This window comes from Drosophila rhopaloa, unplaced genomic scaffold (genome assembly GCF_018152115.1).
Source record: "Drosophila rhopaloa isolate 14029-0021.01 unplaced genomic scaffold, ASM1815211v1 contig_155, whole genome shotgun sequence".
Lineage (NCBI taxonomy): Eukaryota > Metazoa > Arthropoda > Insecta > Diptera > Drosophilidae > Drosophila > Drosophila rhopaloa.
Window position 1 is genome coordinate 2,018,620 of NW_025335034.1, and position 19,941 is coordinate 2,038,560.

General features: G+C 42.5%; 5 protein-coding genes across 6 annotated transcripts in view; 3 read left to right on the plus strand and 2 right to left on the minus strand.

Annotated features, from left to right (window-relative positions):
- LOC108043934 (homeotic protein proboscipedia) overlaps positions 1–3,860 on the plus strand; it is a 38,795-nt gene extending 34,935 nt beyond the window's left edge. For both annotated transcript variants that reach the window (XM_044456916.1, XM_044456917.1), the window contains exons 8-9: positions 396–1,144; positions 2,807–3,860. In XM_044456916.1, the coding sequence (XP_044312851.1) occupies positions 396–1,144; positions 2,807–3,302 (1,245 nt within the window). In that variant the 3' untranslated portion in view covers positions 3,303–3,860. The remainder of the gene's footprint in view (positions 1–395; positions 1,145–2,806) is intronic.
- Positions 3,861–6,569: 2,709 nt separating this feature from the next.
- Positions 6,570–7,391, minus strand: LOC108041422 (larval cuticle protein A3A-like). The gene is made up of 2 exons (XM_017119353.2): positions 7,323–7,391; positions 6,570–7,268 (listed from the first exon to the last, which is right to left on the minus strand). The coding sequence occupies exons 1-2, from the start codon at positions 7,332–7,334 to the stop codon at positions 6,609–6,611; spliced, it is 672 nt and encodes a 223-aa protein (XP_016974842.2). The 5' UTR covers positions 7,335–7,391; the 3' UTR covers positions 6,570–6,608.
- A 1,546-nt stretch (positions 7,392–8,937) lies between these two features.
- Positions 8,938–9,743, plus strand: LOC108041387 (larval cuticle protein A3A). Its single transcript, XM_044457073.1, is given in 2 exon segments — positions 8,938–8,949; positions 9,036–9,743. Coding segments are annotated over 2 exon segments (720 nt in total).
- Positions 9,744–15,832: 6,089 nt separating this feature from the next.
- On the plus strand, positions 15,833–16,790 carry LOC108041394 (cuticle protein 18.6). The gene is made up of 2 exons (XM_017119317.2): positions 15,833–15,922; positions 15,988–16,790. The coding sequence occupies exons 1-2, from the start codon at positions 15,911–15,913 to the stop codon at positions 16,633–16,635; spliced, it is 660 nt and encodes a 219-aa protein (XP_016974806.1). The 5' UTR covers positions 15,833–15,910; the 3' UTR covers positions 16,636–16,790.
- Positions 16,791–18,869: 2,079 nt separating this feature from the next.
- Positions 18,870–19,782, minus strand: LOC108041404 (cuticle protein 21). Its single transcript, XM_044457074.1, is given in 3 exon segments — positions 18,870–19,499; positions 19,572–19,658; positions 19,756–19,782. Coding segments are annotated over 3 exon segments (705 nt in total). The 3' UTR covers positions 18,870–18,908.
- Between the last annotated feature and the right edge of the window lie 159 nt (positions 19,783–19,941).

The window sequence follows — 19,941 nt, forward strand, 5'->3', positions numbered from 1 at the left end:
GCTCATGGTGAACGATGAATAGATGAGAAGCATAAAATATATTATTTTAAATTGTCCAGTTATCCTAAAGAAACGAACTTAACCTGGAGGTTCAAAAAAAGGGCGGAAAGTCTAAACAAAAGTACCTAGTGATACTAATTATTTTAATAATTAAACAGCCAATTATGCTTAACTTCAACTTTCCTAACCCAATAGACTCAATAGTCTCAATAAGTTAAAATAGTTAAAATAATTGGCAATGGAGATTAAATAAAGTTAAACACCCCAATATCCCCAAAACTTAATTTTTCTGGTGGCAGATTGTGATTAAAGGTGGACTGCATACATAAATATTTTATTAGGATAGGGTTCCTTTACGTTTATAACGGTTTGTAACCTATTATTGCTGTCCGTAGGTCATCAAAAAGGAGGCGGTGTCTACTTCGTCCAAGGCCTCGCCCTTCGGCTATGAGAACTCCACGCCCAGTCTGGTCAGTTTTCGAAGGGACTCGGATGTCGCCGCCGTCGGAAATGCTCCCGCCAGTAAGGCGGGCGGCAAGAAACGCTTTCAGAGTGCCGCCAATGCCATTGCCACGCCCACGCCTCTGACGGACAGCAATAGTGGGAATGGAAATGGGGGTGGTGGTGGTGGCCCAGCTGGCGGCTACTTTCCAGGCTATTATCCTAGTCACAAGCAGCAGCACCAACTGCAGCAGCAGCAGCAGCAACTGCACCCGCAACAGCAGCAGCAGCCGCAGGACTATTACGGCAAATACGACATCGAATTCGCCGCCTCGCCGCACCACAATCCGCACAGTAAGCAGCAGCCGCTGCACGGCGAGTATCTCAGTCCCAAGCCAAATGCGGCCAACTTCCACCAAAACAGTCAGCAGCAGCAGCAGGATCAGTTTTACTACAACTACAGCGACACCAACGGCAGTGCGTACTTGAACCACCAGCAGCAGCAGCACCACCAACAGCACCACCAGCAGCAGCAACACCACCATGTGGCCGACTTCGAGGCGCCCGTCAACGGACCCAGCAACTTCAACAACGGCGCCTACTACGACAACATGAGTTTCCAACAGCAGGCCCAGGCCCACCAGCACCAATCGGTGGTGTTTCAGCAGCAGCAGCCGCACCAGCAAGCGGCGGTGAATCACCAGTGAGTATAACAACTCATAAGAATAACATGATAATTTTAAATTAAATTAATTTTATTCGATCGGTTTATTTATGCCAGGCCGGAAGATACTCGTAGATATTAGTTTTGATTAACGATTAGGCAATCTTTATGTTTTTGGGATCGCATTTTTTCGGATTTAAATTAAATTTATTTGACTCCGATCCTTCTGAGACCGCTTATTTTTAGAGAAATGACTAAATGATTAAATTTAAAATGCTGAGCAAATAAAAGAAGAATAAACTCATGAAAGTAGTGATTATTTAGTGATATCGTGCATTTTTTGAATGCGTTATCATGCTTTATCGAATACAGTAGAATCCGGTTATAACGACTCCGCTTATAATGTCAGTCCGGTTATTGCGACGAAAACTCGATGGCTTGGTTGGTCGCCATACAAACTTATATGATACAAACTTATATGGTTATCGCGTCTTCCGGGTATAACGACGTAAAATCGTCGGTCCCTTAAAAGTCGCTATAACAGGATTCTACTGTAGTCTAAATTGCAGTTCAAAGAAGAGAATGTTATTATTAAATGGACATAAAATAAATTTAATATACAAAAAAAAAACTGCAAATAATGTTCGAATGTACATACAAAAGTGGGACTAGTTACCCCCGGCAGGCTTATGACAAATACTATCTTTTCTAGGCCGGATCATTATCCTGTGTCAAGTGCCTGGCCACTTCAAACCGCAAGTGCACATGGTCAAGTACTTTAGCTTCAGAAGGTCTATTAGTAAAAGAAAAACTTTATAAATGGCGCCCAAGCACTAGGAACTCTTTAAATAAGGCGCAGAAAGTCCCGTAACACGATCCCCCGCATACGACAAGAATCACGAAAAAGTGCGTAAGTGGCGCTGCCAAGCCTCACGTCCGAAATCAGACCCACACGACTCGTATAATATGACTTATATTATACAAAATACTTACACTCGAACGTTATGTTGCGTACCTACGGCTTAACAGGGTTGCTGTCTTTGCTTACACAAAGTGAAATCCTTTTCAACACTGTTGTCAATACATAACTTGGTTCTTGACTTCGATGATAGCTAGTCAACGCGCGAACCATTTGCACTGGTGTGTTTAATGGCCACATAGATGGCGCCACATTTTTGTTTAGATAAAGTATAATTTTCAAACTACTAACTAGATAATTTTTGAAAGTAAATTAGCCGCACCCGGAAAAATTATCTTGATTGCTGCAGGCCTAATACATTTTAAGATAGATCAATAAAGCTTAGGTAAATGGTCAATTTCTTGAACAAAAAGTTTTCTTAAAAATATTTATATAACAAAAAAATTGTTCTATTTAAGTTTATGGCCATTTTGCGGTATATTGTAAAACAAATTTGTCAATTTAAGTTTTTAATTCACTTATAATTCAACATATTTATAATTTATCTATTAAGTTCCGTCGGTTCTCATGCAATTTAGTATCACAAGCTTATAAGCTATCAGTATTATTAGTTGTCCACGTCGTCATTGTACACAGAGAAAAATTGCCGTATAAAATCATGAAAATGGTCTTGCATAACAACAAATTGGATCGCTCTTGTTTTCTTCAGTGTAGTCTATAACCCTATATTTTACTCGGCAATTAGTATGCTTAAACCTCCTTCTCCATTTATCTCCCCACAGGCACATGCATCACCTGGGCGCTGGAGAGACATACAGCGCTCTAGGCCTGCAGATGGAGAACTGCGAGGGCTACAACAATTTCGGAGGCGCCGCCAGCGGGGGTGGGTACTACGAGGCGGGTCAGCAGCCCCCTGGTCCGGCCACCCTCGGCCACGGGCACGGCCATGGACACCACCCCCACCACCACGTGCAGGTGCCGGCGCAGGCGCATGCCCACGTCCATGCCCACCACAACTCTGCGGCGATTCCCGCGGGAGTGGGCGTGGGAGTGGGAGTTGGAGTTGGAGTTGGAGCACCGCCATCGCACATCCACGGATTCGCCCTCAACGGGGGAGCACCTGGCCAGGGCCAGGGATTCGGCAACAATGGGGTCACTGCGACTGGGACTGGAGCTGGGACTGCGATCAGTGGACTGGAGAACTCGAACAGCTCGGACTTCAACTTCCTGAGCAATTTAGCCAACGACTTTGCGCCGGAGTACTACCAACTCAGTTAGTTCATGTAGGAAGCGAGCCAGAGGCCAGTGTAAATATGTCTTAGCCTAATTCGCCGAGTGGGCGAGAGTCTTGTAATTCTATTCAGTGTCGTAGTCTCGTAAGCACTTTGTCCGTAGCACATATCTGTATATAGCAAGCTAAGGATTCAAATCTTAACAGGAGCTCTATTCCACGGCTAGGATCCGTTTCTATGATACACAAATAGAAATTGTCGCGATTTCGTTTTGGCTTCAAGTCAAAGTGAATGTCTATCTTGAAAATTCCATTTAGAAATAAAAGAACAAAAATTGTACATAGTTAGAAAAATGAAAAAACTTTCACGCAAGTCCTAATCAATTAATATAAAATACTGAATTACCTTTTATTAACTGTGTTTTGTATATATTTCTGAAGTAGCTTAAATCAAAACGTAAAAATAAAATAAATAAAAACCTAAAGAAAACCTAGAGCTAAATATTTGGATCGCTCACGATTCAAGTGCAATTTCTCTATAAAAGAATTTTGATTTAGAATCTTAAGGCACTCTCAATTATTTCAATGTTTTTCGTGTTTGTGCGTTGCTCCACATTTTCCCATAATGTTAAAAAACATATATTATAAATACGATTATAATATGATGATTATATAATTGTCTTAGATAACTTTGTAAGGATAAAGAATAAAAACTAATTAAGAATTAACCCTTTCTTGAATACATTCGTTCAGACTAAGAAGGCTTAAAGAAATATTACAGTAAATAAGGGGACACATTAATATGAATATTTGCTTTTAGTCAGCTATTAATAGTGACTCGGGCTACTTACTTTTGTAGGCAGTTTTTCGTAAGTACTTAAAATTAGTATGGTACGACCGGTTTGATCAGAATCTCGTTGCAGCTAAGGCTATATCACAGAGCCATCAAATAACAATCGCAGTAGCTTTAAAAGCTTTGCCTTTATGTGAACGACAGATAGTAGTGGGAAGTCCCATACAACAATTTGTACACAAATTTGTTGAAAGCCCTTATTTAAAAGTGCAGAAAAACTTTTAAGCCCTATCTCATAGCAGTTAATAAAATAAAAGAATTAAAGTGATTTTTTAAGGAACCTCTGGTGCAAAATAACAAAGATCTAGGCTCGAGGGATAACAATAAGCGTGGACTTCCGTCAACATCTTGGAGAAAAGACTGATTAGTAAGCCGACCTGCAGAAAAATGGATTAACCTACTTTTCTGCGTCAGACCTTTAAAAGCTTTCAGAGATTGGACGTTTCCCGATCCCAGTTTTAACGAGTGGAGCAATTCAATATATTTATTAATTATTTGCTTATATACACCGTGCCAATCAGAAATTTTTGTACTTATATAAGTTGGCTATGTTCAATAGTTTCATATTAAATACTAAATTCTGCTGACTTTATTTTTCATAACTATTTAAACTTAAATATGTAAATATATGTTTTGCGTACTTAAATTTTATAATCTATTTTTAACGTTCCTTATTTACTTTGATTATGTATGTAACAAATTTATTTTTGAACTCCTTGCCTTGGTTTGAAAGTTGATTCCACAAGAGACCAGCTTGAATAAAAAATTGTTTTTTGGATTTGGCCAGATTAAAGCTGAAGAAGATGAGATAACTTCTTCCTCTCGACGCCGAAAATGAAAGTTCATTAAAGAGATATATTGGTTCTTTGGTATTTAAGATTTTGTGCAATGGAATTAAAGCTTTACTGTTCGTTCGATAATTTAGCTTTGGGTTTTGTATTTTGGTGGAGAATTCCGATATATGGTCAAATCCTCTTATACTGGTTACATTAAACATTTTAAAGGCTTCTTCTCCATGATAATGCTGAAGTTAGGTACGTTTTTTAGCATTAACGATGCAGTATTCTCGTCGCTTTGATCTCTAGCTCTTTAAAGCTTTAAAGTAGTAATTGAAAATCATGTTGGATGAAATGGCAGAAAACCATTTTATAATGGTCATTGGCTCTAAATATCCACGGCTCAGTATTTTATCTCATTATGTGAAAGAGAGATTCGAGAATAACATTGATTGAATTGTTGAAAACCACTATTTCGAAGTTCAGATAAACTTATACTACTTATCTCAAAGCACTTAATTAAATATAAGAAGGGAACATTATTTTTTAAGCGGTTTGGCAGAGTTAGGGACCTCTGGGATGTGCTCGAAATATATTATACATCTTATATCCCATTTAAAAGGGTAAAGAAAATTTCAATCAAATTTCAGTCAAAATCAGAACCCGTAATTTCAAATTATACTTTTATAATTATTTTACATATTTTATTATTTATTTATTCAATTTATTTTTTATTTAAATAATTCTTACATAATATTTGTTTTGCCCTTTTATAAATGTGTATATTTATATAGTTTACTATTTATTTATTTAGATTTTTGTTTATTACTAGTCTACAAAATTAAATCGACAGTTTAGTGCAGAAACAAATGTTAGCCTTTTCGCATTTCGAGTCTATAATTCGAGTCTGTAATGTTAAGTTTATTACCTTATCCATTTTTTATAGAATATAGAAGCAGAAATTGTAGTGCTTCTAACGAATATGGAACTTTGACCAACACAACGACGTAAAAACGTTTTAGTGTATTAATCACATTTGATAAAAAATAAATGGAAATTTAGAGATTACACCAATAAAAGATCTTGGGTAACCTGAGTCTGACCGCTGGACAAACCAGTTTCTAGTGCTTTCCATTCTACCGCGTCATGGTAGAATTATAAATGGGAGTAAGAAGAAAAATCGTAATGGGAAAAGCGGACCACAAACTGTTTTGGCAAGACTTGCAAAAAAAAACCAACCGGAACCATGACCACGTGCTAAAACCACTACTCTTAAGTTGCCAAAGTTATATCCGTGACATACTTATATAAGCATTCATACTTCACATCAATCCAAATATGATTTATTATTTGCTGATAGGATTGGTCAATTTCCAGAGCTGAATCGAATCGTAGCGGGTGTAGCAAATGGAGCACTAAATGGAATGGAACGATTGAAAGAAAAAATTCAATTTGACTTTAAAACCCTAACTTTGGAATTTCAATGTCGCAGCCAAACTTAATTAAATGGCCAAACACCAATTCGAATTGAGCCCTCATGAGGCAAAATTAATTAAATCGTATTCAAATCTTGAATGGAAATGGGCCTCAGGCCAAATGTATCCTTATAGCCGGATACAGTGAACGAGTGAAATAAACGGTTTATATGACAAATATTGGTTTAATTTTAGGGGTCGTTCGTAAAACTATAACAATAAGGGATTTGGGAGTGGGGATGTCAGTTCTCAGTGGTGGTAGGCGACAGCAGGGGCGGCGTAGGAGGCGTAGGCAGCGGGGGCGGCGTAGTGGGCCACTGGAGCCACGGTCTTGACCACGGCGGGGGCAGCATAGTGGGCCACGGGGGCCACGGTCTTCACGACAGCAGGGGCGGCGTAGGAGGTGTAGGCAGCGGGGGCGGCATAGTGGGCAACTGGAGCCACGGTCTTCACAACAGCAGGGGCGGCGTAGTGGGCCACAGAGGGGGCGGCGTAGTGGGCGACGGGGGCGGCGATGGTCTTCACAACCGGGGCAACGGCGACGGCCTTGACGAGGGGCTCACGGTTCACCACGGCGTTGAATCCGTTGATGGGGTCGGCGGTGTACTGCACGGTCCTCTTGTAGCCGTCGGCGTCGATCAGGGAGTACTCTCCGCGGACCACATCTCCGTCGCGCTCCTCCACCTGCCCCTTGTTGTCGCCGGTCAGCTTGTCGTCGACTCCGTACGAGAAGCGGTACTGGGGGGTGGGGTCGTACTCCTCGGCGGCCTTGACCACGACCTTCTGGGCCACAGCGACGGGGGCGTGGGCGTAGGTGGCCACCGCGGGGGCCGCGTGGTACAGCTGGGGGGCGGCAATGGGGGCGTAACCGGCGCTGGCCACGGCGACGAAGGCGAGGGCGAACACGAACTGCAAGGAATGATATTAAGATTGACTCCGCTAAAGGATGTGGGACGGACTCACCTTGAATGCCATTTTAGGAGTTTATTTTTTTTGGTTGGTGGGCTGGTTCTTTGCAGAAACGGTGCTGAGGGCTGAATGATGGGGCTTCTGGCCCGGCCAGCGGTTTTATAGCCCTCGCTTGCACTTTCTGCGCGAGTGAGGTAAGGTGCTTACGCTTGGCCTTCTGAATATCAAGCTCCGAATTAGCGCGAAGTCACCGCTCTGCGAAGTCAACTGCGACGCCGGCCGAGAAGTCGGCAGAGGGTCGAGGAGCAGAAGCGATTGGCGGATGGCGACTGCAGTCCAATTATTTAGAAAGGATTCGGCGGATTCGCGCGGGATTTCCCTTCTGCCAGGTGCCCACGTACGAATTGGTGGTTGTGAAGTGAATGCATCTGCTAATAGTCGGTCCCATTAATCGCAGATCTGTAAAGGATGGGATGTGGGATATGGGATGTGTGTTAACGCTGGGTGGCCTTGACTCCCGCGAATTGCGCAAGTGGCGAAATGTGTCTGACATAATTGGAATGAAGGAGTGATTCTCTAGATTCGACGTTAAAAAGGTTAAATCATCTGTAAAGAAAATCATAAAAATGATTGAGGTGCCTTCATCCTGAAATTACATATAAGGTAAAATATTCTCAACTTTGTAATCAGAGAGGGCAATAAATAAGCCATGGGTAAAATCTAACCAAATTTAATTTATAATACGTCTTACTATTTGCACCTTATTAAATTTCAAGTCTACATTGTAAAATATAGTTTGACATTAAATACCTTTTTAAAAAGTTTGAATATTAAGATTAATATACAAATTAATAAATTTCAAGTCAACATTTTAATATATACATAGTTTGTTATTAAATACCTTTTTATAAAGCTTAAAGTAATAATAATAACAATGAGGTTAACACATTAACAAATAATAGTTTTTTTAGCTATTATTAATTATTCAGAATATTTATGGAAACTCTTACAATTTCGTGTATGATACCTAATAAATCATTAAAAATATCTCAACAAAAGTTCGTTCAACCTTCTTCGCGCACAACCAGAAAGTTACATAACATGAATAAGATTACAAAACAGTTTGAATATTTATCATTTAATCTATTTCTTAAGGAGATTATAAGAGAGCTTACGCTCAGAATATGGAGAGAAGGTAAATATAAAACAAGCCAAATAAGATGTTTGCTTACTTTTCTGTATGAAGAAACGTCAAAAATACAGTGAATTTTATTAAACCATTTGTTGCCGAGCAATCTAGTCAAATAATTAGCCATACATTAAGCCGGGCCAAGCCCTTTTGTTTTGAAGCATACCTTTCGCCGGATATCTTTCACTCTTTTGGTGCGGACGGGCTTAGAATCTGCGGCCCAGAGAATTTGCACACCCACAGAGCTTAGCGCCACGAACAGGAAGTACGAGTTATTGCCCGACAACAATCGCAGTCGAGAAACATTAAATGTATTTCGCTGTCACCGCGAAATAACGCTCGCTGTCAGCGGATTGGGCCAAAGCAGAGCAGAGCTGGCGACTTGATTTACTATAAAAGTTGTCGATCTGGCCCAGAAAAGTATCATTCGCAGATCCAGTTCACTTCTGTAAAGAACTACCAATCAGCACTCCAAGCAAAATGGCCTTCAAGGTGAGTCACCTCAACGGGAATCCGGGATCGGCATCAGCATTGCCCCCTAGAAGTTCTGGATGAACCCTAACGATCATTCCTTCCAGTTCGTGTTCGCCCTCGCCTTCGTCGCCGTGGCCAGCGCCGGTTAGGCCCCCATCGCCGCCCCCCAGCTGTACCACGCCGCCCCGGCGGTGGCCACCTACGCCCATGCCCCCGTCGCCGTGGCCCAGAAGGTCGTGGTCAAGGCCGCCGAGGAGTACGACCCCCACCCCCAGTACCGCTTCTCGTACGGAGTCGACGACAAGCTGACCGGCGACAACAAGGGGCAGGTGGAGGAGCGCGACGGAGATGTGGTCCGCGGGGAGTACTCCCTGATCGACGCCGACGGCTACAAGAGGACCGTGCAGTACACCGCCGACCCCATCAACGGATTCAACGCCGTGGTGAACCGTGAGCCCCTCGTCAAGGCCGTCGCCGTTGCCCCGGTTGTGAAGACCATCGCCGCCCCCGTCGCCCACTACGCCGCCCCCTCTGTGGCCCACTACGCCGCCCCTGCTGTTGTGAAGACCGTGGCTCCAGTTGCCCACTATGCCGCCCCCGCTGCCTACACCTCCTACGCCGCCCCTGCTGTCGTGAAGACCGTGGCTCCCGTGGCCCACTATGCTGCCCCCGCCGTGGTCAAGACCGTGGCTCCAGTGGCCCACTACGCCGCCCCCGCTGCCTACGCCTCCTACGCCGCCCCCGCCCACTATGCCGCCCCAGCTGCCACCTACACCTCCTACTCCGCTCCCGCCGTGGCCTACCACCACTAAGTCCTGGCCGAGATCGACGTTGTATATAATTGTTGGCTTTATTATTACTGTACATTTATTTATTGACAGCACCAATAAAAAAATGCATACAAGTATGTAGACATATCATGAAAACAAGAGTGTCTTGAGTTGTTTATTCAGAAGGAGAAATCTGGCAAAGGGCTCTCAGAGGTCGTTCACATTGTCCTGTTCTGGTTTGCATTATTTATGTGCTTGTTTTCAGAACGAGTTATTTGGCCTTTTATTTGCGAAAAGTTCACAGACATCATAGGAGCGATCCCCGCCGCAGAAGTGCTGCAGTCTTAGAGCAATGCAACTCATGTGGTGCTTTTGGTGGTGCAGTCTGGACCTTTGTTTCGCGATCCTTTAAGGATGCTGCCAGGGCAACGAACTGCGTTGGCCTGCTTGATGATTCCGATACCCAAACGGATCCTGATCCCAGTCCCTCTGTCTGTCTGTAGGGACAGACAAAGTTCTGGGCTTTGTGTCGGTCATTTCCATTTGAATGGAAGGACTCGTCTACCGCAACGCAAAGAGAGTCCCTTTGTGTTGATCTTTGTAATATAAAACGGAAATTATGGGGTCATGACTCTACTTGCCGGGTGATAAATGGTCTTACAACTCATCGGGGGAGCTGAACATTAAAATTCAGTTTGTTCCTAGTTCGAGGCTGCATTTTCCCACAGCCTTAACTAGAAAAATAAACTTTTGGAGGGCTAGACAGCGCACACCTGTTGTTTTTCTAAAGAACAATTCTGGATTCTGAACTCAGAGTTCTGGAGGGGCCCCTCAAGGTCAGACTCTGTGTGTAATCTCAGCTAGCCAACTGCTTCCTTCGACATCACCCTTTTTCCAAGCCAAAGTCCGACTAATCAAGTGGAAGATTTCTGATTTCGGGTGCTTATCGTCGTCGATACGGAGCCGAAACCCTTCTCAACTTCACCATCGTCATTATCATCCAGAGAGCAGCCAACAACAATGCAAACTGACAATGCAACCGGACAAAAACAGAAAGCACAAGCCCAAGGAAAACAAAGAGAACAGGGAAAAAAGCCAGAAAACAAACCCGGTGAAGTGAGTTGAAGGATCGTCGAACCTCAACAGGGGTAAACAGGCTTTCGATCCGCGGCTTTCGTATAAAAGGAGACCAGGGACTCCTAGTTGGCTCATTCAGTGTTTTGTGTTGAGTCCGAGAGGTTCAGGATCAGGAGCAGCTTGCGATCGCGCCTTGGGGTCAGTCAGACCAATAAAACCATCAAAAACTCGACTTTGGATATCTTTCTTCAGGATTCAGCCTGCATGCAGACCTTCAAATGACAGAGATGTGAAGGTAATTATTTGTGAATAATGTGATTCTGTATTTTGAAAAGGCCTAGAAAATATTACATTTCATTGTAGTGCTGTGAAAACTTTAAAAAATGTTAGTGGCATATTAAATATGTTTCCAACATAACTGAGAACACATTCTAAATTAGTTATGCAATGGTTTTTCAATAGTGTGCATAAAGAATTTATTAATAAAGCACTTTATATGTGTATTTCCATATTTTATATTCCCCTTCAATGAATTTCTACTGCTTACTGATAAGCTCAATTATTTTGCAGATTTTTCCTTTCTGTATCGGCCTTGCAGCTGCTTACTAAAATAATAAAGTTTCTACATCCCAAATCAACATCCAGTTGTTAATGATGACAGCCCGGATCCGTCCAAGAACCAAAAGCTAGGGCTCAATCAGGGCTTGCCCTGGCCAGAACACCTATTGGCACTCATCACGGAACATTGAATCGTTGGAAGGCCGCACAACACCGCACATCAGCCATCCTCCAGCCATCCATCCATCACCCACCAAACGTCGTCTCGGCCCTTTGGACAAAATTTACATTTGAGTTTAAGTTTAGGTGTAAACAATAAACAAAAAACAACAATAGGCTACCAAAAAAAGCGAAAAATCCAATCAAGCGTTTATCTTTCGTGGGTTCTTATCGGCTTATACGGATTTAATCCGATTTTGAGGACAAAGATAAAGAATTTTTTTAGAAGCTTACCAGTTTGTTGAATTCTTACCTTAAGACGTTTTAAAATCTTGTTATAAAATAATTTGTCATGGCAGTTTATCTAAGGCAATGGTTTATAATAACTTTTCTTTAAAAAAACTCTACTGTAGGAGAATGACAACTTGCTCTGCAAGGACTTTTCAGAATTCTGTGATTTTGTTTTTATTATTTAGTATTATTAAGTACTTAAAATAACGATCTTCGACACGCCCCTAGTTAATACTTCATTGGTCACCTCCCTTGACTTTTACTTTGCCGTATGATCTTAAAAATAGTTCAACGGGTGTACAAAAATATTTCGTTATTATCTTACAAGAAAGGCCGCAGTGCGAACAATAATTTATGTGTATCAAGGTCAGGCCCGGCAGCAAAGCCTATAAACTATGGCTCTGGCACCGTATGTGAGGTGAGGCGACTGCCACCAGAAATCCAGCAAAGAGTCAGCAGATTTCAAAGGTGTTCACAGGTGCTGGGCTGCTGGTGATGGTGTTGCGGCTACTGCAAAAAAAAAGGCATGAAGAAAACGGTAAGTGAACTGGTTTTGTGCCAGTTTAATTGGCATTATTCGAGTCACCGGCTGGACAGCGTTTACTTCGCATTGTAATCGCCATAAACTATTTCCAGCTTAACCCTTGGTAAATTGCGCGCGCGGATGATTAGGCCAAACAAATGCCGGTGCTCAATTGGTCGAGTGTTTCCCTCAGAAATTAAGCAAACTAAATTGTAATTAACAGACGTTTTTTCAACAGTTGTCCAATAGAGACAATGTCTTCGAGTTAGCCGGCCGTTGACGGTCAGCAGGCTACTGAAGTGATTACTTTTATTATTTTCAATACACGTTCGTTCCGTTGGAATTTTTTAATTCGACGCAGCATTGACCTCACAGCTGGAAATGTGCCTGGTCAGGGGTGTCCGCTCGGTGGAGTGGTCTGCTAATTAAATTAAGCCAACCTGACGGCTACTCCCTCTTCCTTGGGTCTAGCCCGTCCTTCGGGGGATTCTGCTGCGGGCAGACATTTTCTGACATTATTTAGGTTTTAGCCGGCACTCGACATCGACACCCGGACACCCGGACACCCAAACAGCTCAACCAATTTCCAACAAACACTCGGCCCGGTGATCAATCTTAAATTTTCACCGCTTCTGTCAGAATTGTGCGTAGTCGACGACATGGGACGGCATTGGCATCATGTGGCTCAGTCGTCCTGGTCCAGCACCTCTCTCACAAATACCTTAAAACGTTGACAGGCAAAACCCGAAATGCTGGTTGACGAATGAGGCCGAGGCGAGTGAGTTTGAGTTTTCTCTGGGGAAAGCTGCGAAAATGCCGCCTGCCTGGGCCCGGAAAACTCTGCAAATGAAGCATGAATGGCGGCACCCTCCTTGATAGAATAAAATATGTTGTTGCTTCAAACTTGTATTTCAAAGATCTACAGCTTGTCGAGGATCCGTCGGTTGCCAAACTCTTACTCAAGGAGCTGCCATTTCGAGGTTTAGTCCTTTTCATATATATTTTCGCGACCGCGTATCCTTTTCAATCAGACTATAGAAGGCTTAAAGTGATTTTTTTGGGATGTAGCATTATCGTTTAACAAAATAAAGTAAATAATTTCTCAGTGCTTAATTAAAAAGTGCTCATTAAATTCCTCAATTTGATATTACGCTTTGCCCAGGTGGGCGAAATTTAAAAATATTGTAATCAGGCGTGCTTCGTTGGTCCAGGATTATAAGTAAGCTTACATTTCCCCGTTTAAAAACGCAGGAAAATATCTGAATATTTTAAAAAGAATAATCCATTACTTCCGTTTATTAAATCAATCAAAGTTTGTTTAACTACAACCATTTTTTGTTTGTAATCGCTTTGAAACCATAAAGTTAATTACGAAGCGTGCCTAATAGTCGTTAGGTTGCGGTTTGCAAAAAAAGTGTGGCGCTACTATTTTATCTCTATTTAAATTAAATAATAATACTGTTATACCAGATAAAGTTAAAAATATTTAAGGAATTTAACAATTTATTGCTACGAGTGTCTTTTCGACTCTGGCCAACCAAATAAGTTATTGAATTAAGATTATGTAAAGTTAACCGTGAAATAATTTTCAAGTGAGAGAAAGCGAAACATAACATACAATAGAGCATTGCTCCAAGCCCCCGGGTAATCTTCAGACTTAAAAAAAAAGACTGTGATGAATATCCTGCGCAATTCCTTGTAGTTCACCTAATTTACCAATAAATTACAGGACATGATTACAATCCATTTTTATATTCTCTTAGATTATGTTTAAATTAATAAATTAATTAATTAATCATGCTTTTTTAGTATTGTTTGATGTAACGAATTTAATTTCCGGTCATCGACATCGGTTCTAAAACTTTTCAATCCTCCTTTTTTATAAGAACGTTTAAATGATTTGATTATCCGTCATATCTAAAAATCGATTTCGTTTCCGAAAGTGTGATTTTAGTTTAAGTAACTACCTAAATTAGTTATAAAATCCACTATGGTTAGAAAATTATTAAGAAATCAACAAAAACAATTTTGTTTATAAAAGTACGTGACTTATCACGTAAGCAACTGACTTCCGGTTGGTGCTTGTCGATTTTCAGTTCATTTCTAACGGATCTAAGTTGCCGGCTTTTTCCCTTCCAATTATAGCACATATTTCCACTCCTACGATGACTTGGTGGAATAGAAGTGAACAGGAACTGGTTTGACTTGCGGCCAGACGCACGTCAGACGAGATTCGAATTGTTCTTATTATCTGTAGTCTCATTGCTTTATTGTCTGGTAATGAGCTCGGACCTTTTGCCGCACAATGCCAAGTAACAAATTTGTTAATTAAATCGTTTGATTGAAAGTGAAATGAAATTAAACTAAATTTAATTGCTCAGAATTGAAATCGAAAATGAGTGGCACATTAAATTGGCCTCAAGCGGTCATTGATTCTTGGATATATTCTTAGTATTGTGCTCTTTTTTTGACGAAACAATTTATGTTATATTTAAATAGTCTCCAATTTTTTTGTCTGTTTCTTTTTCTTAAAGCATATAAACTTATACTTGACAAAGCTTACTACCTTTCCCGTGCTTATTAGGTTTTTTTTATTACTATTTTGAATTAAGTGGGTAATTATCCAATATCCAAAATTTAACTTTTAAATTGCATTGAGCGGGTATTGATTTTTAAAGTATTAACTAGATTTATTAAATAGAAATATAAATGAATTCGTCCAATAATAAGAAACATTGCCATTTGTAAAGAACCTTTTTGGGATATTTGCCAGATCATTTTAGCACTTTCATTGCTTTGACATCGACCTTCAAACGAAATTCTTTCCAAGCCAGCCCCCGCACGGTATTTTATTACATCACTTGGCCGCTGGTTGAGTCACTTTCCTGCCCATTTCGACCATGATTGAGCACTTACCAATGCCACAATTATAGCTGTAAAACTGAGAGTAAAAAGCTTCAACCTGAAAGCTCAAATGTTACTTGTCCATTTATCCATGTGAGGTGATCAGACGTCTTTTTGGGTCATTTACCATGGGAGGGATGAGGAGTGCCACTCGCTGTATTTCTCTATTTTTTCCCGAATGTGTGCGCTGGTGTCAAGTGCAATGCTGTTCATCGATCAAGCGGCAATTTATTGGGTTACTTACATGTCTTGAGTGTGCCCCGAAACCACGAATCCCCAATCCCCCGATCTTGAAACCGCTGATCCGCGGCCAGTTGCTCGCTTAAGTCTTTTGTATGTAACGACTTTGGTTGCTTTGTCCGCTTATTCGCCTGTCCGTCTCCCATTCATAACAATAGCGAAATGGGTGTGACTCGTGGGTGCAAATCTTTTTGGGTAAATCTACCGATCGGCGCAGAGGGAGGCATGCAAATGAATTACGATCGAAGTGATTTTTGTAAGCCACCAAGGGAAAAAGTGAAAGAAAGGCCGAAGGAGAAACAATGGGCCCGAGATGTGAGGCCAACGAAATTTTCGTCTATAAATACAAATGCAGCGGCTGTTCGATTATTATTCAAACCACGAACTCCACAGAAGGAGGACAAAGTCTCGCTTCTTTCGCTCTGCAATTCGCCCACTAACCTCAAGCGCTCTCCAAATGGCTTTCAAGGTAAACCAAGGCTGATGTAATTCGAACATTGGGTCAGAGCTTCATTTATATTTTTTTTATCCCAGCTCATCGCTCTGGTTTCCTGCTGCCTGGCAGCCGTCTCCGCGGGAATTATCCCTGTGGAGCACCACGAACAGCAGCCCCAGCTGTACCAGGCCCACCAGCCGCAGCAAGTGATCTACCAGAAGCAGCACGAGATCCATCCCCACGGCCACGAGGTGTATCCCGACGACCCCCATCCCAAGTACAACTTCGCCTACGACGTGCAGGACGCTCTGTCCGGCGACTCCAAGAGCCAGGTGGAGTCCAGGGATGGGGATGTGGTGCAGGGTGAGTACTCCCTGGACGATGCCGATGGCTTCCGCCGGACGGTGAAGTACACCGCTGACTCCGTCAATGGATTCAATGCCGTCGTGCACCGCGAACCCCTGGCCCATGTGCACCACAAGGTGGTGGCTACTGCTCCCGTTCAATACCACCACGCCCCTGCCGCCCCCGCTGCCGTGATCAAGAGCTACGCTGCCCCCGCCCCCGCCCACGCCTACGTGGCCCCCACCTATGCCGCCCCCGCCTACACCGCCCCCGCCTACTCCGCCCACCAGGTCGAGCAGCCGCAGGAGCAGGACCACCAGCAGCACCACTACGCCAGCTACGAGTCCCCCGCCCACTCCCAGGCCGCCCATGAAGGTCACGAGTACTACCACCACCAGTAAGGAGTTTCCAGCCGCAGATCACCTGACAAGCGAAAGTATTATCCCGCATGCATCCCATTATGACAACTCATTTAACCCATTAACCTAGTAATGTTGATTAGTTATAGCCTCAATGTACATATTTTAAATAAAATTTCAAATATCTACTTAAAAAAGCTCTCGTTTGACCATCCAGAGAATATGTGTGGAGTTTATTGATTTCAGACCCAATTGAGTTGAAAAAGACCGCTCTTGGATTACTTTTAAAATGTTCTAAGCCCAAAACAAGGAAATACCTATATAAAATACGAACAAGGACTTGTTTTATTTATTATGCTTTATTTACAAAAAAAGTGCCTTGATATGTACCAAAGTGACTTCGTTTGTATTCAGTGGATAACAAATATTTTTAACAAAAAGGATGTTATTTTAATTTATGTAATCTATTTATTAGGAAATCTAATACTTCTAAAAATCTTAGAAAAATGGCAGAAGAACATGATCTTGTAAGGATATTTATTGAAGTGAATATACATAGACATTAACAACAAATTAAAAAACCATTTCAAAATTGTATTCCTTTAAATTTTGGCAAAAGCCTTCGAAACTCTACCAGTGGAATGTCAAGGCCAAGGCAATGCCAAATTATTAAAAGACACGAATACTGCAATTAATGATTCGCATTATTCCATAACGAAAGCCCCCAAGCCAACCTGATTAGGAATGTATTCATACCGTGTTCTTGTGAGATTACATTCTCCAATATCCATCTTAAGCAAGCTTACCGATCAATGTTATTTCGCAAGCCCTGGGCGAATAAAAAGTGCGTGCAAAGAGAACAATTAGCATTAATTTTATGAACTGTAGGATCTACATTTTAAGCACTTGCCTAGTATTTCCCGATTGGTCATGATTAGCGTGAGCAATTCGACGCAAATATTTGCCCATGCTCGATTTTCGCACTTCAGTAGAGAGGGGTAAATCGAGACCGGTTTCGGGCTTGCCAAAATATCCGGTAGCAACAATCGCACTTTTTGCAATTTTAATGTCGCACACAAACTGAATCTCAAATTACTTGGGACATATCGACTGGTATCAAGTCCGGCAAATGTATACAGGCTCTGACGCTGACTCGGGCCCGAAATATGTGTGTCCAATTGCCGGGCAAGAAATAATTTGCTCCACATTTCCCACACAAAGGTCTAACGCAACCACATTAGCCAGACCTCTTGGCCTTTCGCTCCTCTTTGTTGGCCAGCTGGGTTGTTCGGCTGAGGCTTGGCTTTGGTTGGCAACGGTTGAGGTTGAGTGCTGGCACTGGGGGATAATGATCGACAGCCTCGGCACTGGCCATTGCCCACCGTGGATTACATTGAAAATACTTATCGAAACGAACTAACAAAACATTGATGTCTCTGGAAAATGGCCCAAAATAATGGTATTATATTCTATTTCTAAGATATTCCTGCAAATATTCCCCTATTCTATTATAAAACATACACTATGGTCAGTATAATTTTCAAATCATTTTAACTTAATTCTCAGTCACAAGCAGGCAATAATTAATTTATTTTTATGGATACATTAATAAAAGAAATTTTTTTGTATAGATATTAAAAAATGTTCTATTCGTTTTTTGCAAAAAACGAAAGACTTAAGCGAGCAACTTGCTTAAACTCCACCTACGTTAAAAGTTTGGTACTATAATCAATAATTTTGATGGCCAGTTAACTAATTTTTTACAAAACAAAAAAGGTTAATCTGATTTAACTCTCAAACAGCTTAACGGGCTTATAAGTAAACTTTTATATTCAAATATATAGAAGCTTAGTTCGGTAAAATAATATAAGAAATATACACTTTATAAAGAACAAGAATAAAATAGCCTAAATCTCTTTTGGGCACGAGTCAAACCTGTTGTCATGTGAAGTAGTGGAATAACAAACACGTCACCATTAGAGAAGAAGAATAAAGCCGACTGTAGAAGCTAACTGACCATAAGTGAGTCTATTTTATAAATATATATACCCGAAAATTTTTGTTCTTTTACTCGATTATAAAAATATAATTTCACACTTTTAATGCAACAGTAAACTTTTACTTCAATTTACTTCTGCTCCCATGCTTTTGTAATAAGCAACACGTATTTAAACACCTTTTTACTGATTCCATTCAATTGGATTTTAAGGATAAATAAAAAACTAAATATTTTTATATGAAAAATATTTGTCTATTTGTAGGGGTCATTCGTAAAACTATAACAATAAGGGCTTGGGGATGTGGGATGGCAGTTCTTAGTGGTGGTAGGCGACAGCGGGGGCGGCGTAGGAGGTGTAGGTAGCGGGGGCGGCGTAGTGGGCCACTGGAGCCACGGTCTTGACCACGGCGGGGGCAGCATAGTGGGCCACGGGGGCCACGGTCTTCACGACGGCAGGGGCGGCGTAGGAGGTGTAGGCAGCGGGGGCGGCGTAGTGGGCAACGGGGGCGGCGATGGTCTTCACAACCGGGGCAACGGCGACGGCCTTGACGAGGGGCTCACGGTTCACCACGGCGTTGAATCCGTTGATGGGGTCGGCGGTCTACTGCACTGTCCTCTTGTAGCCGTCGGCGTCGATCAGGGAGTACTCCCCGCGGACCACATCTCCGTCGCGCTCCTCCACCTGGCTCTTGGAGTCCCCGGAGAGCGAGTCCTGGACATCGTAGGCGTACTTGTACTGGGGATGGGGGTCGTACTCCTCGGCGGCCTTGGCCAGGACGGGCTGGGCGTGGGCCACGGCGACGGGGGCGTGGGCGTAGGTGGCCACGGCGGGGGCGGCGTGGTAGACCTGCTGGACGGGCAGAACACCGGCACTGGCGGCTGCGATCAGGGCGAAGAGGGCGACGAACTGAAAGAGGGATATAGGTTAGGATCTGGAAGATCTGGGGATCGGGGGCGGGGCTAAGTCCTCGGGGCCAACCTTGAATGCCATGTTGAGTGGTTTGGTTTGGTTTGGTGGCTGCTGCTGCTGCTGTTGGTTGCTGGGAGGCGAAGTGAACTGTGAGGGCTACTGGGCCAACACTTCGCTTATATACACAGATGGAGCTATTTCTTCAGCTGCTGCTGCCGTTGGATTGCCGAAGTTGCTATTGCCGGTTGGCCACGCTCTTGCCGTAATTAGTGCAATTCATTTATGCTAAACGTGTGTGGAGAGGGGAAAAGTGTAGCATTGAAGCCGTGCTCAATCTTTGTATCTTTGTGTTTTGTCATCAAAATAAATTCAATTTATCCAAGAGATACGAACAGCGAGCGCATTGGCCGTAACCAGTTGGTTCACGAAACAGTTAATG